This window comes from Malus domestica, chromosome 17 (genome assembly GCF_042453785.1).
Source record: "Malus domestica chromosome 17, GDT2T_hap1".
NCBI classification, from domain to species: domain Eukaryota; kingdom Viridiplantae; phylum Streptophyta; class Magnoliopsida; order Rosales; family Rosaceae; genus Malus; species Malus domestica.
In genome coordinates, this window is record NC_091677.1 from 2,671,463 (window position 1) to 2,694,249 (window position 22,787).

Consider the following 22,787-nt stretch of genomic DNA (forward strand, 5'->3'; position numbering starts at 1 on the left):
TTTTTTATGTGGTAATTTTTTAAAATAAAATTTATGTAGATCATCTTAATTTATTTTTATAAACATTTTAACTCAAAAATATTTAAATTTCGATAAATAATTAAATAATTAAAAATCATACAAATACATAAGTATTTATAAAGTTTTAAGTGATTTGATTTAAATAATTTTTTTAAATTATTTTAGAAGTTAGATTTAATTTTGAGCCGTCAAATATTGTTTTTTATTGTTAAATTTGATCTCATTTGATTACAACCGTTGAATTATAAGTAAAAGAATAAAAAAATGTTTGAAATATGACAGTTTAATGGGTCCAGAATAATTTAAACTAGACTTAATTTCTGTGGGGAATCTATCCCAAAGATATATTTTCTCTCCAAGGCTTATTTGTGCGACATGGGCTAGTGAAATGAGTTAATGAGAACTGTCAGATTCAATCGAGTGATCTGGGTTGCCTTGTCATTAGGCTCTAGACGGTGAGATCCGTAGAAGATCTATATTTGAGTTTTATGACCTCAAGTGGTGGTTTGTATTTACTTATAAAATGAGGATTAGTTGTGGGGCCCACACCATATCAAACTTCAACGATCCAAACCGTTTATTTTTAAAGTTATACCTAATAGATTATCCTTACAAAATAATAGCCAAATCGAAAATATTTGAGGCATCTAATTTAGTTGAAAGAAATTGATGAACACTATGTTCTAAGAAAATATTGAAATTTCATCATGACAATTAAATAGGCAAATGATTTTGGATTGAATTGAATTTTTACAAGAATGATCTACAAATCGTGACTTATAAAATAGATAGTTTGAATCATTGAAATTAGATGTGGAGAGAGTCTCATCACTAATCCCCATTTAAAAAAAAATGAAAATCGCTTCCTCTAAAGTACCTGTATATATATATTGCAAGAATCTTTCATAAAACAAAGAAATAAATAAAAAATTTACTAGCTATAACAATGACCTGCACTTCTGCACTATTGTTTGACATTTCTAATTCGATGCTTTCTCTATCAGCTTTAAGTAAAGGATCTAGATTATCTATTAGTGCTTAATGTGTATATACATCTGAGTGCATAAAATTTTAAAAAGGGTAATGGTAATGCTTAGGAGGTCAAATTTTTAAATTCAATTTGGTAATTATTTGTAAATTTGATTTAAAAACTTAGTCTTCTTAGTATTTTTTTTAAATATTCAATTTTAATAGCATATGGATAAGAAAATGACGAAATGTGAGAATTTATGTTGAAAAGTAATGCAGCGAAAATAATAAAGATAGTAAGACCGTTTAAGCTCTAAAAACAAGAACAATGAAAAAAACGTATCAAATTTTATTTTATAAATGAGATCTTGGTACGAGTATAATCTCTTCTGGTGTAAATAGACATGCAACTATTTGGCCAAAAGGCATCTGTGCAAAATCCTAGTCGTTTTGCCATTCTCTTCGAAAGGTGCAATATGAATTTAAGTTTGACACGGTAGAAATAATTAGGTTAAAGGATCATGAACCGTCACCTTGAAGAATTTTGAAACTCCAGAAATTTGAAAGAAACTCTCAATTTTTAATTGAATAATATGTTAAGATGATAAAGTACAATCCTAAATGTTGTTTAAGTGGTCTTAACAAACCCTATCTCCGAATAGGAAATATATTAAACAAATAACAAAAAGACAGTAAAATAGTAAACATGAATTAAACACATTAAACGACCGAATTCGCCTAAATTACGAGTCTCGTCTTTTTTTCTTTTTCAAATCCATATATTACGGGTCCATAATTGATATGTCAAATTTAAGTAATGTTAATCCAAACAACTTGAAAGGTCCAAAACATCTACTTTTAGATATGATAGCATCAAATAATCTTTTAACCCGTGAATTACTACTTCTTCAATTACTTTTCTAAATTAAATGGCGCTTCCTTCTTTTAAATTTCTCGCATCTGAAATAACTCAAATTCTGTCCTCTATCATCAACACTTGGCCCTAACTTCAAAATCCTCAAAACCTCATTTTTTTGAGTGGTGATTTACACACCTATTTTTACTTCCACACACCGTCTGTTAATTTCTGTCATTTGATTATTTTAAATTCATTCGATCAGCTTAAAAATTAAGTGGTGTGTGTGGAAGGTATAAAGGAGTATGTGGATAACACTACCATTTTTTTCTTTACTCATGCATATGTCATTTATAATTGATCTGTTAGTTGTTCCATATAAAGAAAGGAAAGTGATATTCATCCATCTATTTTTATCTCTCATACATTCTTATTAATTTTTTATCATTGATCTTCATCCATTCATTTTATTCAAAAATAGGCGCATGATTAGCACTATCTTAAAGAGAGTATTATTTTCACAAGCATAAATGTCTCTTGTCTGCAGTTTAATAGCAAATGGGAGAACAACAGTTGGATATTATTTTGGGGCAGCTCAAGTGATAAGTGAATGAATTGATCGATCACTCAAGGTAATGGGATCCAACCAATTGATGTCAAATATCCCCATTTAGATTCGAAAATCCAAAAGTTTAAGCAACAGGAAAGAAAAAGTTGTGGTGACCACTCGAAAAAGAAAGTTAATATTAACGTGACACCAAATTGGATTTGCACTTTTGCTTTCGCTAGCCCTTCCTTCCTCCTTGGCATCTACTACGTACTGCTTCAATCATACGTGCACGGTTGTCTTCATCCTCTCCACATTCAGCTAGCTTGATGTGAATGCCTCCCTTCCCAATCATACATCTTTATCTCATATCATCTTCTTATCTAATTAATCTTGGATCGTCCTCTCTTAATTATTATAATCTTTTTCTACGATTCATTCGGTCACCATTTCCATTGAGTCAAATTCGGTTGTTCCAACTCAGGATATTGGAACAATCAATTAATAGTTTTTTTTATTTTTTTTTATAATTTGATTAGCTCTGGTTAAGCTAGTTACGGTTTAGTTTTTTGTTTTGAAAAATTGACTGAAATGATATTCTTCAAATCTCAATTACTCAAATGATCTATATTTTTAGTATGTCATTGATTATAATTCATTCAACAGTTGATATTTAATTTTCGATCATTTGCCAAGTTTCCTTTTTTTTTTTAATTCGAACGATAATTTATTTTATTTTAAACTATGATAAGAGAGATTCGAAGTTAAGTTGAGGTATAGACACACTGCCTTAACTAATTTGGCTGCATCCATACACGCACGCTGGGAGTTAGTTGGCCATTTACCATATATGATGTGGATGATTAATGACTTGTTTAAAATTATAGGTAGGTCAAGGTTTGTCTGCATGTATATGTATGTAAGCACTATAAAGGATTCCATGGGGTCCTCGACCTAATTTGAGCACTTTCAGTTTCATGTAAGCAAGAACAACGCATTTAGGGCATTGGGGAGAATGGGGTCCATCCATGCATCATGCATATAAGTGCTGCATTTTCACCAAATTTTCTGGTAGGATTCGAAGAATTGAGATTCTCTCTGAATTGTTAAAGTAGTTAGATTCAGAAATTTGGGTTGTTCAAGAGAGAGATCTGAATCGTTCAAAGATTTCATTCTATGTGAGGTGGGCTAATATGATGGACTAATCAGGACTACATGATTTAAATTGAGCAATCCAAATTTTTTAGTTCAACTGCTCCGAATACAGAAATCTAGAAAAGATCTCAACTCGAATTTGAACTCTAAGGACGTTTTTCTTTGTCACAATTTTTGTGTGAAAGAGTAGCTCACTCAAATATGATTTAATTGTTTGGAGTTTAATTTACTTGCAGGACTCAAATTCTAAATCCTTTCTCTCGTCTTCTCTCTGTCTGTTTCCTTGCATTACAGGAAGTTGTATTAGAATCTCAGCAAAGGAAGTATCTTCTTCTTGCGGGATTGCTTAGACAAAAGGCAACTTGCTTTATAGTAATAAAAGGCACATATTTAGGTTCAAGATGCTGCTAATCTTTTAGGGCTGCTAAGCATATTTTTCTCTGGTCTAACCACTCGTCTCTGGTATCTTAAAGCGACTTCACTTTAGATAGTGAAAGATCAGAATTTTGGCTAGGAAAACCAAGACCTATGCAATCGTGCCCTTGAAGAGAAATTTGTGTATGGTAGGTAGATCTTACGCATAACCGATAATATCTTCAGCACCTAACCTGAAATAATCGGGTTGCATTCAAAATTTTCTCCATGCAAATGGTGAGTCGAACTTCATTGTCTTTCAACTGCACACCGTTTGAATTTATTCTTTCAAAGATTATGGATTGAGGCATAAATAAAAGCTAGCCTTCTTTAAACACGCTTATCAAACTTATTTATAAAAAGTAGGTGGAGAGATTCTTGGCTATCTCAAGGATATTTATTCTTCTTCTATCTCTCATAATAATGTAACAGTATATTTTATTCTTATATTTCTCATCACGCAAATTCCTTGGCATCTATACAAATGCGCTATTGGCGACTCAATTCTTTCTCTTTATTTCTCTATAAACAGAAAGGGTTTGGCGGCCAACCTATGATTTATTCGCGATTGGTAATGACATAACCGAGAGAGGGGTATAAGAGATAAGTTACACGCTGGGTAACACAGCGCATATGTTATGGTCACGGAGGCGACGAGGTGAATAAATATGTCTGCATTATATTTTTATCCTAAAGAAATATAGGTGATGTATTTTGTTCGTGTGCTAGGGTTTAGACTCCTCCAAGTAGGTGGTGGTAGGCTACTTGTCTAATTAGTTAGCAAACATGAGTTGCCAAAAACAAAACAATTTATTGTTTAATTAGTTTGTCAATTGACCACCATTTGCCTCTAATAACACCAAAATATAATATCACACGCAAAACACACCCCGTTTACTGTATTATATTTCTGTAAAATCCTGTGGACACTAGAATAACAAAATAAAAAGATTTTGCCCTTTTAGTCCTTAACTTATTCAATTCTTTAAATTACACTTTTCCCCATCAAACACCATGAAACTGCAAAAATGCCACTCTAGATATTTGCCCAAAGTAGAATTCTCTTCTCTCATCTTTTCATCTCTTTCCATCATCTTTTCTTAAATTTTCTATTTTATTTTTTTATATATATAAAATGATTAATATAAGATATTAACGTAATTTAATTCTGACCGTTTAAATTAAAGAGAATGAAAGAAAAAGGAAAAAGAAGAAGAAAGGAAATCCTAGTCTTATTTGGGTTCCAGACAAACACCAATGATTCACTGACAAGTGAGGAGCTTGCAGTCTCACAGTTGATGGGTTGCAGTTTAATTGCTGTGTCAGACTATAAATACGTTCAGAGATGAGTGTCAAGTGCTAAAGAATTTTTCAGTGAGTGCATGCTTGCTTACAGATCACTACTTTTCCCCCTCTCCCAGTATTTGCTTCTCTCTCAGATACGGCCAAGTGGAGACGATGATCTCCTCAGAAAGTTCCACCTCTGCACCTCTCTAGAACAAACAGCTTTTTAGCTGAAAGAGAAAACCAAACTCAAACCTACCATTTGTTTTCACAAATTAGGATCCCTTTTCTCTCTCTCCTCCTCTCTTTCTCTCTCTAAAACCTCCCACCTCCATTTTCTATTCTGCAGCTCCAATTCCTTGTTCCCAACCACCCTACCATTCTCTATCTTCTTTTTTCTGGTTTTTTGGTGTTTGTTTTTTCTTTATTTGTTTGCATTGGTTGGTTTTAAACTACTACTAGTTCTACAAGAAAACAGATAAAAATCCAATCTTTACTATTTTGTCTGTCAAATTTCTGGATTTTCTCTACTTGGGTGAAGTGGGGAGGGTGTTAATCCACCTGGGGTTTCTTTATTTTCCTGGAAAGAATGGGTTTTGTATAATTTCTAGAGTTGAGTGGCAGTCATGGATCTGGAGGGTGTGATCCGCAGCCATCCAATCAAGGTAATACGTGTGGCAGAGTGTAGCAGTGTGAGTATTTCACTACCCCATTTCAAATTCTCAGCTTTTCTGATAATCGCTTCTTGTGCTTCTGCTTTTGCTTAACTGTTGCAGAAAGATTCATGGATGACGGTGTTAACTCTGGCTTACCAGAGCCTGGGAGTAGTCTATGGAGACTTAAGCACGTCTCCTCTCTATGTCTACAAAAGCACTTTTGCAGAAGACATTCACCACTCAGAAACCAATGAGGAGATTTTTGGGGTTCTCTCGTTTGTGTTCTGGACGCTGACGCTGATTCCATTAGTGAAATATGTGTTTATTGTGCTTAGAGCCGACGACAATGGCGAAGGTGGGACTTTTGCTCTGTATTCTCTGCTTTCCCGGCACGCCCGGGTGAGCTCCTTGCCCAATTGCCAGCTGGCGGATGAGGAGCTGTCGGAGTACACAAAAGATGGGGTTGTTCCGACAGCGAACAGCGCTTTCGGGTCGAGTTTGAAATCGACATTGGAGAAGCATAAGGCGCTGCAAAAGGTGCTGCTTGTTCTGGCTTTGATTGGAACTTGTATGGTTATTGGTGATGGGGTGCTCACACCAGCAATTTCTGGTACTTTTGAGGTTATATACATGATGATATTAGTTTTTGGGTTTTAAAGTTATGGAAATTGGGATTTGAATGATGAGAATTTGCTTCTTGTGGGTGCAGTGTTTTCCGCTGTTTCGGGATTGGAGCTCTCCATGTCGAAAGAGCAGCATCGTTGTAAGTTATTCGTCGTTGGAGCTTTTAATTTGATCCTGCAAATCATTTACATTGTTTTAGGAGAAGATTGAGTTTAAGGGATTTTGGTTATGTGGTTGACGTTCTCTGCAATTTTCCTTATCTGGATAGAATATAACTTTCCAATTCTAATTTAGGAGCAGCTAATAGAAATGTTGGATATTAAAATATGCACAGCGGAAACATAACTTCATGATCGATACAGAATAACTTAGAAAATGATGTTGTTGAGTAGTTAATCCGGATTAGGACCGCTAACACGGCTAAGAGAATTCTAAAAAGTGAAGCTGCTTAGTGATAAGATGCTTTGGCTTATTGGTTCACAGAATTTCTTTGCATCTGTACTGAGTATATCTGCAAAGAGACTTTTAACATGTGCAAATCATGGTTTGGAATCTAAATCTTACTATTTGCATTACTAATCCAAAATCGTGGTTGCTCTAGATTTCAGAAGCTTTCTCTTGGTTTCTATTGCGTAGACGCGAAGTTAGTGACAAGCAGGCAATACCAAATTTTAGAAAAATGAAAACATTATCGCGGGGACCCCTACAAAAATCAAGACAAATTAGCCTGCGTTAAGTAAAGTCAGATCACCATCAAGCTAATAAAAAATAATTTGAATGTTTAGTGCAACACCCGGTTAGTTTGGTCTGTTCCTTTTTCAGTCAACATTTGATTGAACTTGTTTGTAGGAAACAAAGTTTAATTTTGATGTGAGTAAAAAGTCTTGTCTTTTATAAAGTTAAAAGGATGTAATGTAGCTATATAAGATGAAGAAGAAAGGTGATTAATTTAGGATGGCTTTTCGATTAGATTATAAATTATGAACTGAGTCCTCTGATCAGGCATGCATAACTATGACTTTGTTATCGAGCCTTGACCCACTTGCTGCTGGCTAAAACATTTGATTAACCAGAATGAAGTCACCATCTTATCATTATATTTTCAAGTGCCTCTACTGTTCTAGTTAAATTATCACCTTATACTAGTCACACTGTACATTTGTGTGTTTTTCTAACAATTAGCATTGTTTAACCTCTTGTCGGTGATCCTGCCAACTTTAATTCTCTGGTGCTTGCTAACAGAAAATTGTCAATTGGACTTTGAGTAGCCATTTAATCAAATAGTGTAGCCTTAGCTTGGAATGCTTGAAACAGCAATTCAAAGCTCAAAGCTGATGTTGTATCTCCCTTTTAGCTTATTCATGTTAAGATATAATACAACAAGAATTTACTATTCTCGTTCTTTTTCCTGCTTCATATCTTCATGCTGCTTTATGCACATTCCTACTATCTCGATTAGCAACCAGATGGTTTACCTACATATTGGTTATCATTTATCAGCTTATTGTATTTCCTTATTGTATCTTGCTTCTGCAGATGTTGAAGTCCCTGTTGCTTGTGTCATCCTCGTATTTCTGTTTGCCCTTCAACATTACGGGACTCACCGAGTAGGGTTCTTGTTTGCACCGGTTGTGATCACATGGCTTTTGTGCATCAGTTCCATTGGTGTATACAACATCATTTACTGGAATCCCCATGTTTATCAGGCACTCTCTCCATACTACATGTACAAATTTTTTAAGAAGACTCGGAAGGGAGGTTGGATGTCCTTGGGCGGTATACTGTTGTGCATGACAGGTACAAGAGTATGTTAGTGAATCATCTTTTCATGGATGCTTATTGTTACCTTCTCTGACATTATCTTGTTTATCTTTGAAGGCTCGGAAGCTATGTTTGCTGATCTTGGACACTTTTCACAGACGTCAATCAAGGTATCCAAACTGAATAATATTGGCCAAATGGAGATTTTCATCTCTACTAAGTAATCTGTCACATTCACCTTGCAGATTGCTTTCACCTTTGTGGTTTACCCGTCCTTGATTCTAGCATACATGGGACAAGCTGCATACCTTTCTAAGCATCATATCATAGAAAGTGATTATCGAATTGGATTCTATGAATCAGTTCCCGGTAGGTGTCTAGCCATACTTGTAGCAGTTGTAACTGTAAAATTTGAGATTAAGCTAATTAGGATTCTCTCCTTGTCTCAGAGAAATTAAGATGGCCCGTCTTGGCAATAGCCATACTTGCTGCGGTGGTGGGAAGTCAAGCAATCATAACTGGAACTTTCTCGATAATCAAACAATGTTCTGCTTTGGGTTGCTTTCCGAGGGTCAAGATTGTCCACACGTCTTCGAAAATACACGGTCAAATTTACATCCCCGAGATTAACTGGACTTTGATGTTTCTATGCTTGGCTGTTACCATTGGTTTTAGAGACACCAAAGCCATGGGAAATGCATCAGGTACCGTCCACTTCAACCTAATATTTTGGCTCGTGCGTGTGCGTGTTAGCTTTTGTATAATGTATTTATGTCTTACCTTCGTATAGGTTTGGCCGTTATAACTGTCATGCTGGTAACTACCTGCCTTATGTCTCTAGTCATAGTCTTGTGCTGGCACAAAAGCCTCTTCTGGGCAATTTGCTTTATATTATTCTTCGGCTCCCTTGAGGCACTCTACTTCTCAGCATCGCTCATGAAGTTTCGTGAAGGGGCTTGGGTCCCGATTGCTCTTTCATTCATCTTCTTAATGGTTATGTATGTTTGGCACTATGGCACCTTCAAGAAATACGAGTTTGACGTCCAAAATAAAGTCTCCATCAACTGGCTCCTCAGTTTAGGTCCTACTCTAGGGATTGTTCGAGTCCGGGGGATTGGCCTTATACACACTGAGCTCGTCTCTGGGATCCCGGCTATTTTCTCTCACTTTGTTACCAACCTCCCTGCTTTCCATCAGGTTGTAGTTTTCCTCTGCATCAAATCCGTCCCAGTCCCACATGTCAGACCCGAGGAAAGATTCTTAGTGGGAAGAGTTGGTCCAAAGGAATACCGGCTATATAGATGCATAGCACGCTATGGTTACCGTGATGTTCACAAGGATGACATGGAATTCGAAAGAGATCTGATTTGTAGTATTGCAGAGTTCATTCGGTCAGAGAGACCAGAATGCAATCTGAGTCTAGTAAAATTGGAAGATGATGAGAAAATGACAGTTGTTGGGACTTCATCATCAAATTTAGACGGCATAAGAATGTCTGTAGCTGAACCGGATTCCTCCGAAATAGCAAGCACCTCAGAGTTGCAGGAGATAGGGCCTACCGAAAAGGCAAAGAAGAGAGTGAAGTTCGTTGTTCCAGAAACCCCACGAATCGACAGGGAAGCAGTAGGGGAGCTGCAGGAACTGATGGAAGCAAGGGAGGCAGGAATGGCATTTATATTAGGCCACTCTTACGTGAAGGCGAAGAGAGGATCAAGTTTTATGAAGAAAATAGTGATCAATTTCGGGTACGATTTCTTGAGGAGGAATTTTCGAGGGCCGAGTTATGCTCTGAGCATTCCTCATGTATCTACTCTGGAGGTTGGGATGGTCTACCACGTATAATTCTGTGTATACGATTCAACTTTGTAATCAAATGTTTTTCTTTGGGTTTGTTTTATTTTTCTTGATATTTTTGCTGTTGTGGTCATATTTTATGCTGCCCTTTGCACTGTAAAACCTTGTAGAGCTCTTAGGCAATAATGCAAAGTGCTTCTGGTGGTACTGACTTCTGAGCATGCTTTTCTCAGCAGTACATATATGCCAACATCAATAAGAGAGTTGGGCCAAGTTTTCGGCTTTTTAGTTAGGTTCTGTTTGCAAAGGTTTTAGCACTAGATCAAATTCAATATTTTTTTTTTCGAGTGATATTCTAATTTAAAGCTATGGAGGATTCGCAAGCATAGAGAGGAGAGTGCACTGTTCTAGCTAATTTTTTTATGTCCACATCCGCAATTCATCATTTCATCTAAAGTGGTAAACCACTTTCATCATTAGATACTAGAAAGATCGAATTGCAGACAAGGTAATGTTATTCACACTCATTTTTACAAACACCTTTCAATTTTCAGACGTCGGATGAATTGAAGATCTATGCTAAAAAATGATAAGGGTGTGCAAGAGGTAAAAATAAGTGCGTAAATAACACTATCCTTGCAAAAATAAATGTGATACTGATGGAATGGGAGTCTTTGCTAATTTAGAAGAAACCTCAGAAGGACATGATAGAGGTTTATCTACACCGATATGCCAGGAAGATATTTAAAGTCAGTTATATTATGTGTTTTAACTTACTAGCATAATAGTACGTGATCGAGTTTCAGTTACCGCTGCAATGACAGTTTGTTTCACTTAAGAGACGGAAGAGAGAAAAAATATGATTTTGTTGACCATTGAAAGAAACACAAAGATTCAAAGAAGGTTAAAAAAACATTCCCACGACTACTTTGGTTTGTTAGCATATGACACATGAGATCTGAGCACATGTGAGATGAGGAAGAAGAAACAAAAAGACAACATTAAACAGAAGCATCAAATGAAGAACAAATAATTGAAGTTGGAGAGTTGTAAGTTGTTGTCTTGTACAAGTTTCGTCACTCCAATTTCTGTGGATGCTCCAACACTGCACAATATCAGCTGATGATCCCAAGAACAACCACACCCTTACAACAAAATGACACTATTACCCCTAGACGCTAGCACGGGGGTACTCTAATCTAATCACGCAATGCCATGTAAAAAAACTCAAGAATATGATAGTGCATTATTAACTAGAGATGCCGTTAAAAGGAAATAAGTTTCTCTCTTAAAGAAGTGAGCACCCACCGTAATTAATTAACAACGGATTGGTTAGCACAAATTTAAGACTGAAAAAGGTGAAGACAGAGGATATGATTCCCTCTCTTCTTTCATTGCACTAGCAGTGAGACCTCTCTCTCTCTCACACACTCTCTCTCTCTCTCTCTCTCTCCCCTTTGCCTTTACCTTTTCCTTTCCTTAACACTGAACTCCATTGTGTTCAATGTTCAGTATCACCAAACCTTCCAAATTCACTATACCCACTTTGTCTCTTTTACCTCCTTTCTCTCTCCTCTCTCTCTCTCTCTCTCTAGAAAGATTCATTCTTACTGAGTAATTTGTAGAAAAAGTGGCAGAACACTGTCTGTGGGGTCTCCTACTTAAGCGGGGTTACTACAAGCTCAGAGCTTGTGAGTGAGTGAGTATTCTTCTGCTCTTAGAGCTCTGATCAACAAAACCAACATCAATGGTGAGGAATTGGGTTGCATTGCTTCTTATTTTTCTTCTTCTCTCTGGGGATTTCTCATCAGGAGTAGCTGCCTCACCTCCTGCAAGTGAGTGAAGTTTCCATCTTTATCCCCCATTCTGCTTCAAATTTGGCTTTGCCTCAATTGGTAATCTTGTAATTTCACATATATGTATGTGTATGTATATGCAGAAATTGTAACTGGGATTGTCTCCAATGTGGTTTCTGCTCTTGTCAAATGGCTCTGGTCATTGAAATCCACCACAAAAACCAGTTCAGGTATTTTTCCCAACTCAGATTTACCAATTTTTCGTATTGTTATGGTTGTTGATGTGGTAATTAGAGAGTGTTTCTCTGGTTGTTAGTTTGGTAATTAGCTAGTGTTCTTTGAAATGGTGAGGTTTATGAGGTTGATGGGGTTCAATTTTTCAGCTGTTCCCAGCCGTTCGATGATGAAATTTGAGGGTGGATACACCGTGGATACGGTGTTTGATGGAAGCAAGCTCGGAATTGAACCACACTCAGTTGAAGTGTCCCCAAGTGGAGAGCTTCTGGTTTTGGACTCCGAAAATAGTAACATCTACAAGATCTCAATGCCACTGTCTCGATGTAAGCCGCTTTCGCTGCCTTATTTCTCGAATTATACCATCATATCACTGCTCTTGTTGCTTGTTTTGTTAACATATATCCAGGGACTCAATTCTAGTTCACCCTAAACTAATCTAAACTGCGGGTGGGAGATTCAAACTCGGGTGCATACTAGGCAATGTGGCTTCGCCCACGTCAGTTCGCCCTAACAGTTAAAACTTTGTATTCGGGTTGATGCGCAAGACATTAGCATTGTTTCTCTGGTTCCTTTCTTTTCTTCTACTCTTGCCAAATTCCATTCATTTATAAAAGTACTGTTGCTGCTTTTATGTGCTTTTGTTTAGTGGAAGACTCTACTTTCTGGATAATCAAGTGCTATCTTTTTGGAGATTTACTTTCTTTTTCTTTTGGTTTGTGACCAGGATTCTCTAATGACCAGTTTAACTTCTTGTTTACTCATCTTAAACTTCTTTTTTTAACCTAAGCCAGATTTAACTACTTTGTGTACTTTAACGTGGGAAACTTGGGTTTGTTATACTTCATGTTATACCTTTAAGCTCCTTCAAAATAAAATCTTTGTCATTTATTGGTTAATGATTCGCGATTTCACTTTTTTCTTTCGTAATTTCAGCTTTATTTGCATTCGAGTATAATCAATCATCAAAACCATCTAAAGAAAGAGACGATAAACTTTGAGATTTACTTTATTTATTATCAATGAAATATGCAAATATAGTCTTCAAACTATCACTTTCGTTATAGAAGTAATTTCAGTACAGTTCCTAGTTTAATGCTTGCTTGCTATCTGTTTTATTTATTTTGGTAGAATCTTTCATATGCTGAATGAATGATGGTTTGCAGATAGCCGACCCAAGCTGATTTCTGGATCACCTGAGGGGTACTCTGGGCATGTGGACGGGAGGCCAAGAGAAGCAAGAATGAACCACCCGAAAGGGCTGACTGTGGATGATAGAGGAAATATTTATATCGCAGACACAATGAATATGGCTATCAGGAAGATAAGTGATGCCGGTAAGTCTTTGGATGTTTAAGGCATCATAGAGGTTAAGGAATCACCACTTTCTTCTGTAATTGTTGTGTCAAATGTAGTGGCACAAAACACTTATTTCACCTTTGTATAGGGGTTACGACTATTGCTGGTGGACAATGGAGCAGAGGAGGTGGTCATGTTGATGGTCCAAGTGAAGACGCAAAGTTTTCTACTGATTTTGATGTGGTATACGTAGGCAGCAGCTGCTCTCTTTTGGTTATAGACAGAGGAAACCAGGCGATTCGGGAGATCCAACTCCATTATGATGACTGTAATGACCGCTACGATGGAACTTTCGGTTTAGGTATATAACTAAAACAGTTTGGACTTTCAACACTGTAATTTGCTTTTAGGTGATGCTGATCTTTAAAATCTGTTCTCCATCATTGCAGGAATAGCAATGCTGATTGCAGCTGCATTCTTCGGTTACATGTTGGCATTGCTGCAGCGTAGGGTGCAATCAATGTTTTCGTCAAATGATGCAAGTTATTTACATGACCAAAGAACTCCTATACATAGGGCTGCAACAGTAGCACCATATCAGATGACTCCGAAATCCGCCAGGCCGCCTTTAATTCCCAATGAAGATGAACCCGAGAAACTAGATGACAGCTTCTTTGGTTCACTAGGAAAGATTGTTCTCAACACTGGCTCGTCTGTGGCTGAAATCTTTGGGGGAGTATTTACGGGCTTTAGAAGTAAGCCCCGACAATATCACATACAGCAGCAGTATCATCAAGCTAATGAACATTCAAATGCTTGGCCCTTGCAAGACAGCTATGTTATTCCAGACGAAGACGAGCCTCCATCAATAGAAACCAGATCCCCAACCCCGAATAAAACCTATCCTTACATGACCAAAGACCTAGAGAAGTCTCACCATTCGAAGCAAAGTCAAGCCTACTATAATTCATGGGAGGGTGAACATCAGCAACAACAACAACAACAGCAACAACTTCAGATGCAGCTGCAGCAGCAGCAACGACACCATATGCAGATGCAGCAGCATCAGCAACAGCAGCAGCAGCAGCAACGACACCATATGCAGATGCAAATGCAGATGCAGCAGCATCAGCAACAGCAGCAGCATCACAGGCATTACTCAACAAACCCAAATACATACTACGAGAAGAGCAGCGAGACAAATGAGATTGTGTTTGGGGCGGTTCAAGAACATGATGGACGCCGTGAAGCAGTGGTGATAAAGTCAGTAGACTATGGAGATTCTAGGTATAACCACCACAACATTCGACAGCGTTTCAATTATGTGGGTTATAATTCCTCTGGTTACTGATTATCCCATCAAAAAACACAAGAGTATCATCCTTTATGTTGTATTTCTTATTTTCTGAAGGAAATGTTTGCTTTCCCAGAGTTGTCTTCAAGGAAATGTGCAAGTTTTATAGCTCAGATTAGGTGTGTATTTCTCTCTGTCGAGATCCAAAGAATCAAAGTGGTTTTGATTTGCAGACCTAAGCCGCAGTGGCTAGATCGGATGTGGTTTTCAGCCATGGATCACGAAATCTTGTTGGACAAACAGGCCCATAAAATATAATTCTTAGCTATACCATATGGGCCATCTCGTATTAAGATTTCTTAACAAAGCTCTCTTTTTAAAATGAAAAATAATAAATTTGTGTCCCAACATTTTTTTTTCTTTTGAACAATTGATATTATCTACATTTTAAAGGAAGGAGGATGGGCTTAGTCTCACAATAGACGATCAATAATGTGGTTCAAATTCGTCTTTAGAGAAAATCGAACTTAAAATCTCTCACTTACCTACCACTAGACCGTACTTATCAAAACAAAAATAAAATTTAAATATGGAGCATCTATTCGATAACCATTTAATTTTTTTGTCAAGCTAGGTTCAGTTAACGAGATTGAAAAGAAAAAGAAAACTAATGAAAATGACTTGAAAATTTTGAGTTTTAACGATAAGGACAAAATAAAGGATAAAGTGAATAGTACCATAAGCTTTTCGTTAAAGTTTCCAAAAAAATAAGGCAAATATCGGCTTTTTTTTCTTTCCATTTTCCGTTGGGTTGGATATTTATCATTCCCAAATTCCAGCCCACTGGACTTGAAAATTAGTTCATAGGTATTAAATTTACTATTTCAAGACAATTCACATTTTTCATTGAAGATGCTCGTAGTATGTAAATTCAAACACATGTAACTCTCTATTAGAACGATGAATAAATTAAAGAATGTAACTTTTTTACACAAGTATAGTTGACTTCCTTGTTCCTCCTAGATCATGAGCACCTGAACTAGGAATTTCAAACAATTTCTTATTTTCTTATCACTACCACAATATCGTATAACACTATCAGCTAGCTCTGCTGCATTTGAACCCTAAAGACTAGAGTAGCTAGCTAGGACTAGGAGCTAGCACACCTTCATTTGTTTTGCATGGAATATTAATGGCCTTCGCCGGGGCTTGGACCAGAATTCTTGATTCCCCAGAGGGAAAGAACATCGGCAAAGTAATTACCAACGCCGCCTCCGCTCTGACCGGCGGCCTTCCTTGGATTGTGGTGCACCGGGTGGCTGTGACTGTGATGATGAATCTGGTGATGAACGGGAGAACCATGCACGTCAAGAGGGCGGGCTTCGACTGCGGCAGAGAGCAAAATGAAGCTCACCACAAGTAGGGCAACAATGAAACGGTGGCGGCTAATGATTTCTCTGGCCATGATTTCTGGAGAATATTTGAGTCACTAGTTCTAATGAGTCGAATGATTTTGTTTTGAAGTTATAAAAATTTGTGAAGTAGGGTTTGGTATTTATAAGAGAAATATGGTAAGCTTGTTTTGTTTGACTAAAAAATGGAGGAAAATATTAGTTTGAATTTTAGTGCCCATTCAAACGCGTATGAGAACTGGTTTCATGTGAGGAAACATGGATGAAACTGAAAACCAACGGAGAAAAATTCAAAACCCACGGAGAAAGATTCAAACTTTTGAAGAGGAAATTAAATGGAAAAATAGGACTGACTTTCTCTATGGGTATAGTATAATTTGAATATTTGTACCCGGTAACCTAGTCGTCCAAGTTTTTCTCGGTTTGACCAATATATTCTATTAGCCATCATGCCCCTATATCAATCACTTTTTTTGCACAAATTTTGACCCAGTTTCTATAGAGCTCGCTTCAATTTTAATGATCCAAAACGTCTATCATTTAGAATATCAAATCATCCTGCAAAAAAAATTAGAAATATCTAAAATTATTAAAATATTCATTTATAGTGAAAAAAATGAACGAATACAATTCTACAAAAAAAACGTAAACCCTTAATCCAATGGTCAATATGATTTTAGATTTTGGTGATTTTTTGTTGACATGATATTTGAGAAAAAACCTAAAAGATAGACGATTCGGATCGTTAAAATACATTACAAAGTGGATTTCATAAAAACGTGTGTCCAAAATTGTGTAAAAAAAGTAGTAGCATGCAAATCCGTCTCCATATATATGTGCCTGAAATGTCATACATGCATTAAGTATTTTGACTTGTCACAGATACAACTCTGGCTAGTTAACTTCAAGTATTAGTTCTAGTTAATTAAGGAGCTAGTTAAGTGCTACAATATGTTGTTTGATTAATACTAGGGTTTCTTTGATGTATATATGTGACTTGCTGCTCATTCAAACATGTTTTACATAATTGTTCTCATTCAAACATGTTTTATATAATTGTTTATATTATATACAAATAAACAAATAAACAGTTAAAACTGTTTATCATATAATTTTACATTCAAAATTTTCTACATTTTGAAAGAAAAATACTTTTATGAAAAGTGCACAATTAGATTTTTGGAGTATCAATAATACTTTATATATATATATAGGGACTAATCCGTGACACTATTTTTTTACAAAACTTTTGACATGTTTTTATGGAGCCCATTTCATAATGTATTTCAACAATTCAAACTATCTATCTTTTAGGTTTTCTTTCAAAGATTATATGTACAAAAAATCACTAAAATTTAAAACCATGTAATTGTTGAATTAAGGTCTAAAGTTTCTTGGTAGAATCGAGCCATATGAGGCGGCAACGTTTGATCGCTTTCCCATTAGATTAGACTAACCTCATAGACTTTTATGTAAACGACTCAACAGCTTTGGATATTTCACTTTGAGTGTATATAATTTAATAATTATATGCCCTAGCAGTAGGTCAAGTTTGAGTCGACTTGTTCCAGTCATAATTTAAAATTTGCAACTTCCTACACACGCACAAGATTTTAAAGAATATATCGATGATTTACAAGTACTTGACCAACCATGAAATCATGCATAAATAAAATAATTTGAAAATTATTTATCTATATATGTGTTTGGATCCAAATTTACATCATCAGCCCGTGTAATCAAGGTCGTTGAATAAGCATAGTTCTCAACCGTCAAATGAAAAAATGAAGATATTTTTGTTAAAGAATAATATTATGATTTTATCATAATAATCTTTTAATATGAATTATCTTGACATATTCTTAAATGAGATAAATTTGATGCAGATTATATCCCCAAACAAGCGATGCAATTCAAATTGATGTGGATATTTGGCATGTGGACGTGTGGTTTGGATCAGTTTTGGTTGACAGATATGCACGACATCAGATAAAAAAGCATCCAGGATGGGATATTATCCATTTAAAATAAGGAAAACTAATGAAAAGGGCTTGAAAACTTTGAGTTTTAATGATAAGAACAAAATAAAGGGTAAAGTGAATAGTACCAGGATTGACTTTTTAGTGTAAAAATGTGGTTTTTCGTTAAAGTGAACAATACCGGAAGCTTTTCGTTAAAGTTCCCTTTAAAATATGGTAATAATAAAAAATGAATTTGAAGTTCAGGATGCATGCGGCAGTTTTGGTAAAAGATGATGAGAGCCTAGGAAAGCTAGGTTTTTTGTGATGATGTGGTGATGTGATAAGCCTAGGATTTGACACCCCCCGCAACATCAACACATTTGACTCCTCAGCCGACGAGTTGGCACGCCCCTCATACAACCGAATGACGTAGTTAGCTCATTAGTTACTCGGCCTGTGCGCCACGTAGGCTTTGTAGTTTTTAGGGCCAACAATATGTTAATACATTAATTCAAAATTTGATTTTTTTTTCTGTCTGAAATAAAGAAGATTAATATAGAAAGCGACGTTGATCCTACAAGTCAACAATTTGCTTAATGTTCAAGACAGAAAAAAAAAACAAAAAAAAAAAGGAAGAAGAAGAGGTGCTTACTTGATGTTCAAGGAAAAAACACATACTAAATCTGCTTAATTCATGTCAATTAGGTTGCTTCAGTCAAACATGGCTAGCCTACTTCCCTTGACAAAAATGAAAAAAAAGATGAAGGAAATAAAAAAAAAACGAGGACATTTCATTTTTCACGTTAACACCTAGAAATCAGAAAAGAAAGAAGTTTCATGTTGTAATCGGGTGTGACTTCAATGCTACATATATAATTGGTAACGCTCAAATTTACAGGTTAACAAACAAGAACAATAAGCCCTTGGTGGATGGGATCAAAGCTATGAAATAAATAGATCCAAGATTTAATTGGTTTACCTCTCAAAATTGGACTAGATTTACAGTGTTGCTCGTAATATATTAGTTTGAAAGTTACAAGTAGCGCTCGGCTAAAGAGTAGTATTCTCTTTCTTCTCAATTGTCTGATCCCTTTACAAGAAGTTCCCACCCCTTTCTATAGGCCTCAATGAACCTAGAAAGCCTTGTGCTCACATACTTTCTCTTTTCTGGAATTTTATGTGCCAGCTACTTGTAGACTGGTGTGCTGACAACCTTTTCGCCCATAAGCCGTTATTCGACGGTGAAGCAACAATCAATCTGTCAGAATTGCGCATTCTTCTAGGTCGATATGTGCTGAGCGACCTGCTCGGCCTTGACTAGTCAATGATATCTCTTCCGAGTAGTCGCCTGACTACCTTTACATCATGTCCTAGACTTCTTGATTGGTGACTGATACACGACCTGATTGGCATCTGAGTAGACCTACTCCTAAAGCTTGTGCCATAAAGTTGCAGTTTTCCCACATGTCCTTGAAGGTCGAAAAGTACTTATGTTTATGTTGCTTACTCAAACTAGACTAAAATGAAGGTCAAAAAGTACTTATGTTTAAGTTGCAGTCTTCCCACGTGGCCTTGACTAGTCAATGATATCTCTTTCGAGTAGTCGCCCGACTACCTTTATATCATGTCCTAGACTTCTGCTTTTGATTGGTGATCGACACGCGGCCTGATTGGTATATGAGTAAGCCTACCCCCTAAAGCCTTGTGTCATAAAGTTGCAGTCTTCCCACGTGTCCTTGAAGGTACAAAAGTACTTATGTTTATGTTGCTTACTCAAACCAAACTAATGAGCGGTCGGTTGCAGTGCTCGGAAATGCCCCTCTCCAATTCCACTAAGCCTTGAATTTTATCGGGCCTTTCTCGGTCTTTTTCTCTCAACTTGTAGTATTTTGGGAGTCGAAAATGGCCCTACGTTAATAACAATTAGTCGTTAGATTTGATTTCCACAACTATTGAGATCTTTTATCTTCATTCATAGTCATTATGATCGTTATTATTCAATATTACGTCGTACTGAAGAAATTTCCATTATAATCAAATACTAAAAATTTGATACCTATATGGCGTTCGACTAAAAAAATAAATAGCTGTCCTCTAAATTAATAGCAACGGTGCAATAAGTCTTGACCAGATCTAACAATGTTGCTGATTCATTTTCTTAAGTTAAAACAAGCCAATCTGTTTAATTAAACAACTGTTAAATATATAAACTCCCCATAATTAACCTGGAATTAATAATACGAAATTAAAAATATGATTAATCAGAAACGGTCAGTTCCCGCCAGTGACAGATAGAACTAATTAACTACTAAATTACGAACATACCCTCATCGCATATGCCTGACTGGCTCCCGCGCCGCTGCGGGACCGACCCTCTTTGGTAAACTCACCAAATTCGACCGTTAAAACATTATCATATCAAGTCCTTTCAATTCTGAGCTGGTTCTCCGATTAACACCTGGCAACCGGAATTTCCCGGCAAAATACGTTTGACCTCCAACGAGAATGCCGTTACAAATCGACCTATATTTGTCTCCCTCCAAATCCTCGCTCCCGGATCAGAAAATCCAGGGAGCAATCGATCGAGAGAGGGCTTTAGGGTTTGCAGAAAGAGAAAGATCTATGGATTTAGGGATTTTACCCAAATCGAAATTCCTCAAATCTTTCTCTTTCTCTGCCCAATTTTCCCTCTGATTTCCGAGCCTTAATTTTCTCCAAATTTTCCGTTTTAAAATGTCGTCGAAAACCGAGTACGACGCCGTTCCAAATCCGAAAACTGACTCCGCCGCGGAATCCGATGACGGGGAGGAGTTGGTGCTCGCGAGGAGAAGCGGGTGCTGTTTCTGGATCCCTTGCTTCGGACCCGAACCCTCCTCTCCGCACGGGTCGTGGGAGCGGATCCGGTCCGCCGGCGAATACGAGGATCCGTGGCTGTACCGCGGCTGGAAGAAGATCCGGGAGTGGTCCGAACTGCTCGCCGGTCCCAAGTGGAAGACCTTCATCCGGCGGTTCAACAAAAACAATCCCAGGCGGTCCGGGAAATTTCAATACGACCCCACGAGTTACTCCCTCAACTTCGACGAAGGCCCGGGGCAGAACGGTAATTTGATTGATGATTATTTGTACAGGGATTTCTCGTGCCGGTACGCGTCGATTCCGGTGTCGGCGAAGTCGTCGATGGATTTGAGCGGCGACTCGCCCCCCTTCACGTGAGAGTCACGTGATGAGGGGATGTAGAGAGAGTGTGAAGGAAAACAGAGGGAATTGATGGGGGTGTTCTGGCGCCGCGCGCAGGGTTTTGCCTTTTGCGGGAGAGTTGACGGCGGAGGAAATATGGCCTTAGCCTCCATATTTCTTTTAAAACTCTTGTATGCTTGGTACAGTGTCATGCTATTTCATGTTTTGTGGTACAATTTCATCCTTTGTGGCCCTCTATTTTGGATCCTGGTATATCGTATCTATTGTGTATTAGATTCTTTTTACATAGACATCGCGCAATTGAATTTAGACGTCGCGCGCTATCTTAACATTTCAGTTGCATGTAAGTTATTCTTTTGTTAATGACTAGTTTGTTGCCTTTAGACCTCGTTTGGTCTCTAGGATCGAATTGAAATCGATAACTGGTATAATTTAAGTATATTGAAAGTAAAGGCTAGAATATATAATGTTCCTGATAAGTTATCTTCTACCTTTAAGTTGGACATAATTGTTTTATTTTTTCCTTCAACTTACCTCAAATATGTTCGATTATCCATTCTAATCTAATCTCAGCAACCAAACGAGAGTTTTAGATTTTTACTAGTGATGGAAATCCTTATACTCAAGATCATTTGCTTTGTGCTTGTGCGGTGTTTGACAAGGAAGACACGCACAAAGCTATAAGCCGTGGCCCATGGGCAAGTTGCTATAAGTTCCTCGTACATGCAAAAATCCAATCCGACTTAATTATGAAGGCCCTACGCACTCATCTGCATATCATGTTTACGTAGAAGATAATGGCGAATCCACGATTTTAAGATCAGAGGGTCCCAACATAAAAGTTCAAAAACAAAAATATTAGACTAATTTGGTTCTATATCATTATTTTCTATTGAATTTGGTTCATTGAATAAATCAAGATTAATCTCAAAGGTAATAAAACCAACAAATTCTCCTCAACAACATAACGCAATTAGTGACTCTACAAAGATAACATTTGTTAATTGGGAGTTGGGACTAGAGTCTAGGATTGAAAAAAAAACTTATATGAATTTGGAAGAAATAAAATTAGGCAACTAAAGGCGGTAGAACGGCAAATGGTGGTGGGGAATAGGGTAACTTGGGTTTTAAGTTGGAAGGTTGCAACAATTGGGGATGGGAGTTCTTAAATATAATTTGGGGATATTGGAAAAGACCGAAGTTCTCGGGCTCTGTAGAGAAAACTGAGATATCTTAGTTTTTATATTTTTTATAATGACCTAGCTAAAAAACGTTGTTGTTTTGGCTAGGCCTTTTAAAACAAAAATTAAAAACCTCTTATTCTTCTTTGTTATAAGCACTGCTGCCTGCACATCCATGGAGGCAACAAGCCTCTCCACTGCACCTACCCAAATTGTTGGAGGGTCCTGAAGGTCGATCACAAGTGTTTCTTCGAGCTTCCAAAGGGTCCTGGGACCCCCCCGAGTCTCTATATGGATCCACCAGTGGTAGCAGACACGATGAAAACTGCCT

General features: G+C 37.0%; 3 protein-coding genes across 3 annotated transcripts; all 3 read left to right on the forward strand.

Annotated features, from left to right (window-relative positions):
- The first annotated feature begins 5,192 nt into the window (after positions 1-5,192).
- On the forward strand, positions 5,193-10,369 carry LOC103425822 (potassium transporter 8-like). The gene is made up of 8 exons (XM_008363923.4): positions 5,193-5,911; positions 6,023-6,512; positions 6,612-6,665; positions 8,063-8,323; positions 8,405-8,457; positions 8,533-8,656; positions 8,737-8,991; positions 9,078-10,369. Exons 1-8 carry the CDS (start codon positions 5,873-5,875, stop codon positions 10,127-10,129), a joined length of 2,328 nt encoding a protein of 775 aa, XP_008362145.3. The 5' UTR covers positions 5,193-5,872; the 3' UTR covers positions 10,130-10,369.
- A 1,079-nt stretch (positions 10,370-11,448) lies between these two features.
- LOC103404354 (uncharacterized) lies at positions 11,449-14,936 on the forward strand. Its single transcript, XM_008343253.4, has 6 exons — positions 11,449-11,916; positions 12,021-12,107; positions 12,261-12,437; positions 13,278-13,448; positions 13,559-13,771; positions 13,860-14,936. Exons 1-6 carry the CDS (start codon positions 11,829-11,831, stop codon positions 14,759-14,761), a joined length of 1,638 nt encoding a protein of 545 aa, XP_008341475.3. The 5' UTR covers positions 11,449-11,828; the 3' UTR covers positions 14,762-14,936.
- Positions 14,937-20,543: 5,607 nt separating this feature from the next.
- Positions 20,544-21,716, forward strand: LOC108169817 (uncharacterized). Its single transcript, XM_017323976.3, has one exon. The coding sequence runs from the start codon at positions 20,811-20,813 to the stop codon at positions 21,288-21,290; it is 480 nt and encodes a 159-aa protein (XP_017179465.3). The 5' UTR covers positions 20,544-20,810; the 3' UTR covers positions 21,291-21,716.
- Positions 21,717-22,787: the final 1,071 nt, after the last annotated feature.

Coding starts and splice junctions, on each gene's coding strand:
- LOC103425822 (XM_008363923.4), top strand. CDS start 5,873: ATGGATCTGGAGGGTGTGATCCGCAGCCATCCAATCAAG. Junction 6,513..6,611: donor GCTCACACCAGCAATTTCTG/GTACTTTTGAGG, acceptor TTGTGGGTGCAG/TGTTTTCCGCTGTTTCGGGA. Junction 6,666..8,062: donor GTCGAAAGAGCAGCATCGTT/GTAAGTTATTCG, acceptor TTGCTTCTGCAG/ATGTTGAAGTCCCTGTTGCT.
- LOC103404354 (XM_008343253.4), top strand. CDS start 11,829: ATGGTGAGGAATTGGGTTGCATTGCTTCTTATTTTTCTTCTTCTCTCT. Junction 11,917..12,020: donor AGCTGCCTCACCTCCTGCAA/GTGAGTGAAGTT, acceptor ATGTATATGCAG/AAATTGTAACTGGGATTGTC. Junction 12,438..13,277: donor CTCAATGCCACTGTCTCGAT/GTAAGCCGCTTT, acceptor GATGGTTTGCAG/ATAGCCGACCCAAGCTGATT.
- LOC108169817 (XM_017323976.3), top strand. CDS start 20,811: ATGTCGTCGAAAACCGAGTACGACGCCGTTCCAAATCCGAAAACTGAC.